The following is a 12,720-nucleotide window of genomic DNA, read 5'->3' as shown; positions in this document are numbered from 1 at the left end:
ACACTCTTTCTAATATAAAAGAGGTTTATATCCAATAGTAGTAGGTACTATAATAGGTTACGATGATAATTATAAAGTACTAGTGGTCCCTCGCGACGTCGTCCGCGTAAAAGTCAACCTTAAAAGATAGACATGCTGTCGCCTGTACCAGGCTTTTTTAGAACTTATAAAGGGAGAAACTTTTTTATGCGTGATTTTATCTAAACTTTAACCGTTTACGCAGCGCACGTGGCGTAAGCTAAGTGGCCGATTTTGAAACATTCTTCATTGGTCCTATGCTCCTTTTAGTCTTAGCGTGATGGTATATACTCTATAGCCTTCATTCAATTCATTCAAATCGGTCCAGCCGTTTAGGAGGAGTTCAGTGACATACACACGCACAGAAGAATTATATTAATTAGTTAGTATTAATTAGTTTAGTAATTAGTAATATTAATTAGTGCAAATTCAGTAAGAAAAATGAAACTATAAACTATATTGACAGCCAAAATAAACTTCGCCCTTTTCTTCATGATAATTCTAGTAAGTAAGGCCGGGTTCCCACTATGCCGGACCGGCAGATCTGCCGGAAACCGGACACCGGACAGAGTGTTCACATTTAAAGCACCTCAGTTGAATTTGGACCTGTGCCCACAATGGACGACGAAATTGTTGTGTTGTGGTGGTGGTGGTACAGAAGGCAAAATAAAAGAAGAAAGTATTGGGTACATCCTATTTTACGGGAAAGATTTACACTAGGGACATTTGAAACATTGATGGGTGAACTTAGAAGTGACGGATCAAAGTTCTTCAATTATTTTCGAATGACAACAACCACTTTTGACGATTTACTGGGACGACTTTCACCAGGCATAAGAGTACGAAATACAAGTTTTAGAGAATGTATTTGCCCAGAACAAAGATTGGCCATTTGTTTAAGGTAAAGTGTGTGTGTGTGTTCTTTTGACAATAAATAATTATTAATTAAAAATGCAAATTAGTCACTTAAGTATTTATTTGTACTCAAATTTAAAACCCTTCAAAATCTAAATATTCTGACTCTTGGGAGTATATGGAATGAGTAGATGCTGTTGGCGAAACTGGATTCACTGGAATTTGGGAAGAAGTTGATGGTATAGGTGTTGTAGAGTATCCAGAGTGTTGATCTTGCGTAGGTGTCGCCTGTTGATTAGGATGTGTGTAGTATCCAGAGCGAGTATACTGATCTGGTCCGGTCATCTGATTATAATGACGCCAATGTCCGTAATTCTCTCTCTCATAATTCCTACTTTTAATTTTTTGCAACATTGTCAGGACGCTGGCTTGAAATTCTAAAGTCTCTTCGATAGTTAAAGTGTTCAAGACTGGTATAATGCCTTTGAAAAAAGAAAGATGATGGTTTTCTTTTTCTGGGTTCATTCTGGAATCCAAAAACTTTGACATCTTCTCATTTACTTCTTTATTATCAATTGTTCTTTTATCTTTAATTAAAGATGAACGAAAATCTGATTCCATGCCTACTTCAGTCTCGGTTCTTGCTTTTTTTGAACCCGACTCATGAGGCGGTCGAGGTTCGGAGACCTTTTTCAAAAACATTAATTGCTCGTGATATAAATAATTTCGTGTCTTTTTGGCCGAAGATCCAGATTTAGACTCATCTTTTTGTTTTTTCACCGTCTTAAGCCATGAATCTCGTATATTATTCCATTTAGTTGAAACCAGTTTTCCTGAAATAAATAAAAAAATATCAGAATTGAATTTATTTATTGGTGACATATAATGTAATATGTAGTAACAAAATATACTTTTTTCAGATATTTAGCTTCAGGATGTTCATTCAAAGAAATACATTACTCATACAGAGTAGGCGTTTCGACAATAAGTAAAATAATAAAAGAAATGAGCAACGTCATTTGGGAAAGCCTACAGACAGATTTTCTTAAGCTGCCTGATACTGAGAGAGAATGGGAGAGAAGCCTGATTCGAAAGAAAAGCCAACTTTCCTCACTGTATTGGAGCAGTAGATGGCAAACATATTAGAATTTTGAAGCCAGCCAAGAGTGGTTCTATGTTCTTTAATTACAAGGAATATTATTCTTTTGTATTAATGGCAATTGTCGATTCAGAGTACCGATTTATTTTTATCAGTGTGGGCTCGTATGGCAAGGAATGCGATTCCACTATATTAAAGGATAGTATATTTTGGAAAAAAATCAATGATGGTACTTTAAATGTACCAAAGCCTCGACCACTTCATACAAACATGCACGAGGAATTACCGTTTATACTAGTTGGCGATGAAGGCTTTGCTTTAACACCTAATCTCCTACGTCCATATGGAGGTACACATTTGAATAATGATAAAAAGATTTTTAACTATAGATTAAGTCGAGCACGAAGGTACGTTGAGTGCGCTTTTGGTATTCTAGCAAATAAGTGGCGAATACTCCATCGGCCTATAGATCTGAACGTAGACACAGCAATTAAAGTAATTAAAGCTTGTACAGTCTTACATAATTTTGTTAGAGAAAAAGACGGTATAAATTTTGAAAGTTACCAAAATATAGAAAATGGACAAGAACAAGAAACGAGACCCGTGGATCGAAATGGGTCGACTCGAGGTGGCCCTAATGCCAATGCTATACGAACAGCATTTACTAATTATTTTGTTTCGGATATTGGTTCCGTTCCGTGGCAGGCAGCAGCTATAAATTAAAATTTGTGAATGCATTTTTATCAATAAAAATATTTAAAAAACTCACCGTACTGTTTTCTTTCTTTTTCTTCCAGTTCATCGAAGTTTGGTTTCAGTATTAAACATACTTCACGCCATGCTGCTAACTTTAAGTTTTTGTCTTTATAGACATCTTCGGTCTTGTCCCACAGAACAGGTCTCTCTTGGACAAGCGTAATTAAAGTTTCTATTTGTATGTCGCTCATGCTACACGTCTACTTTACTCAGAAAATGCGAGCCGAATGAAGTGCGGGGAGAACGGGCGGGGCGGGGCGGGGAACGCGGGTCGAACTGGTTCACATTATTCCGGTCCGGTGATTTTGCCGGCATTTTGTAGTGACAAAACGCTCGGTAAAAATGCCGGGCTCGGCGAAAAAGCCAGACTCGGGATCATGTGAATAGCTTCATACAATTTGTACCGCCACTAGGCCTTCCGGCAATTTTACCGGACCGGGAGATCTGCCGGTCCGGCATAGTGGGAACCCGGCCTAAGATACTAATTCTAATATGTTACTAACTGAATACACTTGTCAATTTTGTGTAGTGATTTGTGTGCAATCGAAATCACACCAAAATCATATTTAAGTTGGCTATGCATATCCTTAAAAACCCTGTAATGCTATAACGTAATGCTCGCCCCATTGTCGATAGGTAAAGTACGTACTAGTAAAACAAAGGCTGATGTTGAAAGAGGTTTTGTAGTTTGTACGATACAGTTTTCGTACATGCTACGCCGGCCGGCACTCGGGGCGTACCTACTTCAATAGGTAGCTATGATTTAAGTAGTGATGTGGAGATCACTGTCTATCGATGCATTTTTACAAATAGGTATGCTAACTATTGCAGCGAATAAAAATGCCTAGATTGGAGTGAAGTACAAGAAAATCACTTATAAAAAGGGTATTTTATACTCGATTTAGAGAAAATGCCATCCGCCTGACAGGTTACCGCGCTTCTGTCGTAGCTAAGACTGTCGCACTTTCATCAGGGAATAAGATTTTCCATAACATTCTAATTGTAACTGTGATTTGCAACGTGAATATTCTTTGTATACTTAACAACATGTAAGATATGTGACATTAGGTATGTTACAACGTACATTTTTCGAGCATTTAAAATTACTATTAGATACATAAAGAATCAGTAGCCTTGGTGTGAGAGTTATATGCCCACAAGTAGTCCTGTTCGAATAGCAAAATAAAATAAAGTTACACAGTTGAAATGATATCCCATGGATACCTTAAAAGCCGCGTTTCTACTACGAACCGCAAAGATGAATGAATGAATGAATGAATATACTTTTATTGCACACCACAAAAAGCACATCAAGATCAAAGAAAAGTATAACAAAATAACTAATACAATTTAGCGGCCTTATCGCTTCATAACAATTTCTTCCAGGCAACCAATGGCGAAGATAAAAAAAACAGAAATTAAATAAATATATATTTCATTTCTGTATTTTTTATCATTAAACAAATTAATATACATAATTTATTTAACATAATATTTATAGTTAAAGACATATAAGTAACCAATAGGAATATAATATATAAAAATTATATTAACTTAAAAATAATACAAAAAATTTAATATGAAACAGTAAATTAAAAAAATAATTATACTCAAACTTAAATAATAAAAAATGAAAAAAGAGAAGAAGGGAGCAGTGAACTATCACGGGTCATCAGATGATTGATAAAGATGCCATTGCGGGCTTCAATTTTCTCCAACCCAATATATGAGGGCCTTAAAATCCAGATCGAATAGGCATCTAAACAAGAGTGCTCTGCCTTGGTGTATCACCAGCCAAGCAACATAATTTATTAGGCTTTGTTAAGTCTATACACTTTTTATTGAAGTTATATTTATTTTGGCGCGATGGAGAAAAAATGGTAAAAGTGATTAAGTTAAGTTAGGTGGCATGCAAATCGATAACTATGTTCAAGTTGTATATTCTAATATTTTTATATTTAGAACACGTGTTTCGTAACAGTAATTAAATTTAAATCAAAATTTAATTTAGTTTCGTACAGCAAAATAATACATTGAAATTGGGGTCATCCTAGTAACAGTACACACAGTGTGAATAAATAGATATTATTATTACGTTAATAAAACCTTTTTTATTTATATAAAATCTTTTTGATTAATTTTAATATTTGTCGTTAATCACTACTGCATTTCAGTTATTTTTTTAACATACGCCAAAGAAGTATAACTTTTAACGCGTGTACATAAGAACACAAACTCTTTTTTTTTTTTTTTTTTAAAGTCAGGCATTTTTCCGAAAGTTCCTTTTGTAATTGAATGGAAACGGAAGGAAGGCAAGCACTCTTGAAGGGCAGTTCATTATTTTTTTTAAATTAATATTAATTATTGATGAACCAAGCAGATGGCCTACCTGATACTAAATGGAAAACCATGGCCTATAAACAGAGCAACATTTCGCAGGGTATGCAAGGAACCCGTCCTGCAACGTGCCGCCCTGTGTCCATCAAGTGTTAAGCCTCATGGGCCTGTAATTACACCGGCACCCACGCACTTCAGACTGGAACACAGCATGCAAAAATACTGCTTAGAGCAAAAATAAGCATATTGGATAGAAGCAGGCAGGAGAATGTGTATGGTGTAATTTACAATTTCTTCAATCCTCATACTCCACACTAAACAGATCGGTTTCGGAGCGAAACGTGCGCAGAGGGTACATTGCCGAAGAATTATTAATATTTACCATATGTTTGTGTGGAGTCTAAGGATTGAATAAATTACACCATACAGATTTATCTTCTTTTCGCGGAGTATAGCATATTAAGCTTAATTTCCATAAAAATAAGCATGGTACTAGACCCCCAACGAGCTCTATTACAAAAAGCTATACTACTAATGCTTAGCTCCACTAAACTGTACTATACTAATTTGTTATACTATATAATATTATAAATACGAGTGTGTTTATTTATTTGTCCTTCTTTTACGCTCCAACCGAGCAACCAATCAACTGATTTGATTTATGGACTGGCCAAAAATCAAATCAGTTGATTGGTTATTGAAAAGACGGGCTGTAACTTATTTTTATGCCAGGTCCCCAAGAGTGAAAAACCGTAATAAACCCGAACAAAGCAAGCGGGCAACAGCTTGTTAAGAAATAATTAAGTTTATGAAAAATAGAAATAGAACCATTGAATGCTATCGCTATAATCCTCCCCATCACTACGCTCACCCCGCCCACCAAACTCCCTCAGTTTCAGTCACTCTGGCCGGGCGCTGCTGTGCGGACACTTTCAGTCGCCATTTCGTGTTGCAACGCCATTTTCAATACCACTTCCTTGTTTATATTTGAAGTTTCATCAATACACAGACGCCGCCACCTTGAAACTAATAAACGGTAAGTTTTTTTTTTGTTTATGCGTACTTTTAAGCAGTTTGCGTTGGATTTTAACCGGTTCAGATCTAAGCAGGACGCTTGCTCAAGGACGTCTTTCTCTACGTGACTGCGTACTGTAAATATTACGCAGTTACCGGCTTCCTCGCTCTTTTCATTAGTGTCTTCTTATGACGATGTTCCATCAATTTTCTACGTGTAGTGAAAGAAGTATTTGAGTTTCTTTTTAGTAGAAATCAAAAATATAATACGATTAAAAAAACTGCTCAGAAGTTCTATATGTTATAAAGTACCTATTGGTATTTATATCAGTGTACTGTACAGCGGTACTGTAGGTAAGGAGTACACTGTTTATTTAACTTTTAATCACGATTTTCAGAAATGTATCTAATTGTCAACAAATTTTCGAAGAGACCAAGACGACGTTTCCCATTTTTAAATAAAAAGTCAGAATTTTTTATTTTTACAGAATTTATAACTGTTGCTTAGTTTGTCTATGCACTCAGTATAGTCCGTAAGCATTTTAATAAAGATTGGTTGAAGCTCTGTGGAGTAAGAATTCAGTACACAATTAACTTCAGAAAATCATTCGCAATTTAACAGCAATTTATAGAATCCAATAAAATTAGTGATCAGTGTAAAATGTCGATTTTATTTATAAATAGTGGTTCCTTTCGTCCACTATTATACACCCTGACCTACCGGGTCGTATAAGAGTATTTTTTTCTTTTGCTGTTGATGTTACATAAGTGTCGTAACCTTTTCAAGAATTTAGCTGTCTTTAGATTAGCGAGTATAAGAAAAATCCTCTTCAGTTTTATTTGAATAGATCTAGTTTTAAATCCAGTTATTTAGTTTTATTGAAACCATTTTATTCTTTTTTGGATTCTTTGATATTCCAAATAACAATCAAGTAAATTTTCAATCAGTTAAATAGGAATTGAAGTTAAGCTTTCCAATTGAATTAACTATTATAATAATCCCGGGATCGGATGAATTTAATATTCTTATTGGATGAAAAGACAGCTAAATAATTTTTAACAAGTTTTAAAATATGTACGAGTAGATAGTTATATGAGCGCACGTAACTAGTATGTAAGAACTACATCAAAAATTGTATACGCTGTGTCGTGTTGTTATTCTCATTTAGAAAAAAATAATAGTGCTTTTGTATTGTTGCTATAAAAGTTTATCCATTAATTTTTTTTTATAGTTATAATTGACGGATCAATCAGATGACGAACTCACCTGATAGTAAGTGCTAAATCATCACTTATATAAACAAAGCAACATTTCGTAGGAAAGGAACACGTACTGCAACGTGCACAATTGTGTACACCAACGGAGCCGTAGGTGTTTAGTTTCGTGTGCCTGTAGTTATACTTAAATACCATGTCTATTCTTTTTAACATTTACATAATTTGCACAATGTAAAATACACACCATGACATATTCACATTCACGGTTGATGCCGTTAGTTGAATGATACTTTCCATTGTCTTATTTCGAAACAAAACTTGGTCGGGCAACCTACAGCCAACCGACTCAACTTAGGAAATTTTGAGAGAATATTTTGCGAGCACCAGAAGTGCACTAACAAATGATTGTTTTTAAATTATATTTAATTAAGTTTCTATTCAAAGTCGGCCACTTTCCACATCTATGACACATAATATACCAATATGCTTTAAGATTAAAACATATGATTAAAAAGTTTTGTTAAATATTACTCTCAAACCATTTATTTCTAAGAATACTTTTGGTAAAATACCCAAAAATGATATAACCCCTTCAGTTAAAAAACTTAGCTTCACCTTCACAGTAAGTAGTGTTACACAGTTTTTAAAATTTGGAAGAAATTATTGTAGAAAAATTTAGCATTTCTCAACTTCTATCCATTGATTTGGTATTTGACTTTTGCTTTGACCGTAGCTTGCTTTTTGGAGACGGGCGTCGGCAACGCAGCAAAATTTTTAATCTCACGGGATATTATAAATTGTACGCAAATAAATTTCGTCGCATTTTCTTGTGAATAAAATTTATATAACTGTGTTTGTGACCAAAAATAGTTGGATCCTACTATTTTTCATAATTTTTCCTCTCTATCTCCACAGAGACTGTGGTGTGGTAAAATTTTTACCACAATTATTTAATTTTTGTTAGCCTGACACAAGCACTCATGAAAATTTATGCATACCTATATGTTTACATAATTATTATTGTGAGGTGATGGTGATTCGTTAACTTAAGCCTATACCTAGCAAAGTTCCAAACGCGCCACAACAAACATAGTCGGCTTAATATTGCACGCCTCATAAGCGAAGCGTTGTTGCACGCCTCATAAGCGAAGCGTTGAGGTTGTGCTCTACTCTCGAATTTCAAAAAAAGCAGTTTTCTCGAAACTGAAATTGATTTTTTGTTATTTATATTGCACTTACAGGTTAATTTGAGTACACTAATATCAAGTCAAATAATTTGTCAGGCACATAAAATACATTTCAATAACAATTTTTTTTGTTTAACATAGTAAATAATAACATTAAACATAATCTTTTCTGGACGTCCGTGTATGGACGGCCGGTGTATGTGGCATCAAAATTGGTCGAAAAAATGATCGTATCGGAATATTTTTTTTTTTAATTAATTAATTAATTAATTTTCGTTCAATTCACTGTCGTTAAATTTCCATGTAATTATTCTAGCTAATATTAATTGTAACTTTCAATGTGCAATCATTATGACATTCCCGTGTCTTGTTTACAAAAAATGAATAATAATTAATATGAAAAAAAAAATTTGTAATGAGCATTGAAAGTTTCAGTTAAAAAAAAATCAATTTTATTGTGAAAAAGATGAGATTATGAGGCGTGCACTTTTGGATTTTCCAAATTTTTTTTTTTTTTTGTTATCACAAAATAACAACCGGCTAAGTTTGTTGTGTACTTCTTCTTGGACCAGGGCGCATTTGGAGCCCTCGTAGCTTTAGTTTTAAGTAGACGAATTTAGTTATCGCCATCAACTCACTTCTATGTCATGTTTTACATGTAATGTACGCATCGAAAGTGCCATCTATATGCCTTTTTGAATAAAGAAATATTTGACTTTGACTTTGACTTTATACTGCTTATAAAGAAGGCCTACTTGAAATGCAACCTTCAAATACCTGTTTAATATTTGCAAGTAATAGGAAAGAAATGTAAAAATAGACACAAGGTACTCTTAACATGTTTATCCGTACAGATCCTCACTTCCTAACTAATAATATAAATGAGAACAGAGAATTTTGATAATGGTGACAATAAGAACCATTTAAACTGCATCATCATTATATTCCCCAGAGCGGTAGAGGTATTGCAGCAGTTTTCATAACAATGAAAATTCTTGATCCACAACTCTTCCTGTGATCAATAGGTAATCTTAGAGAGTAGGGACATAACTGTAGTTGTGTTTACAGTTAAGGTCATATGGGGTCACGGATTGCTACGGCAACAGCATAAAGGTTACGGTCCAGGATAATATTTTAACAATTTTTTCATACGTACCCAAATAAGTGTACACGTGTAAATAATATTTTAAGTTATTCAAATAAATATACTACGACAATTCTCTAACGCCATCTAGTTTCAAAGTAAGCGTAGCTTGTGTTTTGGCTACAAAGATGACTGATGCATATTTTTATAAATAAAAAACATAAAATACTTATATAATATGCATATAAACACGCAGGCACTGTTAAACATTCATGTTCATCACACAAACATTTTTCACTTGTGGGAATCGAACCCACGGCCTTGCACTCAGAAAGCAGGGTCGCTGCCCACTGCGACATTCGCCCGACAATTAGCTAGGGTAAATTTTATACACAGTGATTTTTTATCAGGCATTATATCTTCTATATTAATACCGAAAATCAGAATTATCATCAATTACAAGAAATAAAATTCTTTCTTACTCTACACGTCAGCTTAAATACAACCTTTTTGCAATTTCCATATTGTAAATTATTGGAGAGTATGTTATGTGAATGTGTATGTTTCCATACAAATAGAACTATATAAAGCAGTTGATGGGTTTGAACAAACTTTTGCCATTGTAAGGAGATGATAATATGACCCTTATATTCGTAAACATAAAATTAAAGCTACGCTCCTTGTCTAACAAGAAGCCCAACAAACTGGATGGTTTTTTTTAACCGTCTGTTTACTCCGCCTACCGCGAACTCTCTCACAAGAGTGTTATATCCAGCAGTGAACTTCCATTAGTTGACGTGATATAATTAAACCCAAACATTTTAAAGGATTGATTTGAACTTTTTAAACAACATTGCAGGGTCAACAATATCGGGTTTATCTGTTTTTTCCACTCTGTTATCTATTAAAACGAGGAAAACCTGAACAAGTATACCCAACACTCGCGCGTTGAGGTTTCCGTTCCTTGGAACAATTGTGTCTTACAATGTCAATTTAACACAAAGTAAGGACTTTGTGTTAAATTTCAGGATTGAAGGTAGCTAGGAAGTATTCTCTAGATCTTGATTTTGAATGACAAATTTATTTATAGGCTTTAATATTATAATAGGTTTTTTTTAAATATTTTCTGCTACGTGTTACATAAACTACTAGTTATTACCCGATTTCTTACAAATGCAGAGGGAACCGTTTGTTTTCCTGAAATAAAAAATAGCCTATGTTACTATAAGCACGCTTCATCTTAGGCTGCATCATCACTTACCATCAGGTGTGATTGCAGTCAAGCATTTGTCTATATATTAAAAAAAAAACTCTTCGTTTATTTAATTAACTCTATGCCAGAAATCAAACAGATTGGTCCCTTCACTGCAATCTCACCTGGTAGTAAGTGATGATGCAGTCTAAAATGGAAGCGGGGTAACCTTCTAGGGAGAATGGTAGTCATACCATATATGGTAGGCACGTCTTTGGTTTTAGGGTGGTAACTAGTCACAACCAAAGACTCCCACCAGACCACCTTGCCCTTGCCAGGAATCCAACCCCGGACCTCCTACTTAAATTCATAGCGCTAAGGAAAAACAAACAAACAAACATACTTTCACATTTATAAACATGTTAAGAAATATTCCTCGCGGTAATTTTTAAATTTCTTTCCTATTATTTGCAAATCTTCTTAATATATATAAATCTCCTGTCACGATGTTTGTCCGCGATGGACTCCTAAACTAGTTAACCGATTTTAAATTAAATTGGCACACCGCGAGCAGTCTGGTCCAACTTAAGAGATAGGATAGCTTGGGTCTTTAATTATAGTCGCAATTTTATTTTATTGCAAATTATTTGTCTATAATTAATTGACAGTCACACTACTATACTCATTTAAGGCTTAGCGATACTGAATACTTTAAAAACGCAGACGAATACGCGGGCAACAGCTAGTATTTAATAGGTATTTGAAGGTTTACATTGAGTCGTCGCTCCATGACACGCCCACCCGCGATCACCGAACCCAAGAAACGAGGTCATGCTCTGACGCTGTTTATACCTAAGAATACATAATTTACTTACCACCTATCCTTTGAACTGTTTCACTACTCTCAAAGTTATTTAAAGTTACTATCTTCCCACAGAAATAAGAACATACAGAAACCGTGTACACGACTAATATTAAAGCATCAAAAACCAGTCCACTTTAGCAGTGTTTCCTGAACAGGCGGTTAGCCTAAACGTTTACTGTAAAATGGGGAAAAATGAGAAAGTTTGTGAGCTAGCAACATTCCGCGGGTGTAAAGTGAGGCTTACTTTTTTCTCTGTTTTTGGACACAATGCAGGCTGCATGGCTGAATGAGGAGTCTGTACGTCCTTAATTCTGTGTATTTTCCTATCCCTACTAAAAATATAAATGCTAAAGTCCGCTTGTTAGTTCGTACTATTTTATGCGGCAACTAAGCGGTGGATTGACCTGATTTTTTGCATAGAAACAGTCTCTGGGTCGATGGGTGACCAGACCATACACCATCTTTATGCAAAAAGTAATTTTGTCTGTTTGTTCCTGCGTGAAATAAGTGCCACACCAACAAAACTATGAAATTTATAATTAATTTTGATTTATTTCTTCGTAGCTGTTTCTTGAGAGAGATCTATTTTTCCCGGAATAAAATTCATTCTACATAGTTCGACTTAAACAGGGGTATATACATATTGCTTCATTTATGTAAAACTGTACTAAAGGAAGACTCCCGAGAAGGAAGAGAAAGTGTTCAACTTTTTATACTTATAGTAATCCTTTATATGTCGAAAACTTTTGAATATAATATGAAACTTCAACATTTGGCGTCACTTTTCTGAGTCACTTTTGTGATTTCTTTCTACCACAAACACCAAATTAATAAAAACCTGGCCGTATAAAGTGGGTCAAAATCGCGTCTTAAGGAGTCGGTACGTAAGCGTGTAAAAATAGGTTCCCCGATCGTAAGTGACATTTGTAAAATTTTCAGTAGTTAGGTATATTGATCGATAAGAAAAGAACTATTTTATTTTTGTTCGTTAGCTAAATACTTATGGTTTGCTAACCAATAAACTTTTTGTAAATATATCATGCGAAAGTAAACGCTTATCTAACATGTACCTAACATGTGATTCGGAACTCACCT

The 12,720-nt window shown here is 34.6% G+C and overlaps 1 protein-coding gene across 1 annotated transcript; it reads right to left on the bottom strand.

Moving 5' to 3' along the window:
* Positions 1 to 976: 976 nt before the first annotated feature.
* LOC120625617 lies at positions 977 to 3,198 on the bottom strand. Its single transcript, XM_039892699.1, has 2 exons — positions 2,742 to 3,198; positions 977 to 1,706 (listed from the first exon to the last, which is right to left on the bottom strand). The coding sequence occupies exons 1-2, from the start codon at positions 2,917 to 2,919 to the stop codon at positions 1,009 to 1,011; spliced, it is 876 nt and encodes a 291-aa protein (XP_039748633.1). The 5' UTR covers positions 2,920 to 3,198; the 3' UTR covers positions 977 to 1,008.
* Between the last annotated feature and the right edge of the window lie 9,522 nt (positions 3,199 to 12,720).

This window comes from Pararge aegeria, chromosome 8 (assembly GCF_905163445.1).
Source record: "Pararge aegeria chromosome 8, ilParAegt1.1, whole genome shotgun sequence".
NCBI lineage: Eukaryota > Metazoa > Arthropoda > Insecta > Lepidoptera > Nymphalidae > Pararge > Pararge aegeria.
The sequence above is the reverse complement of the archived record's forward strand: the minus strand, read 5'-3'. Positions and strand labels throughout refer to the sequence as shown.

Bases quoted from the DNA above. Each gene is read 5' to 3' on its own strand.
- LOC120625617 (XM_039892699.1), bottom strand. From the start codon at position 2,919: ATGAGCGACATACAAATAGAAACTTTAATTACGCTTGTCCAAGAGAGA. The intron at 1,707-2,741 runs GTGAGTTTTTTA...TATTTATTTCAG, and splicing joins AAAAGAAAGAAAACAGTACG to GAAAACTGGTTTCAACTAAA.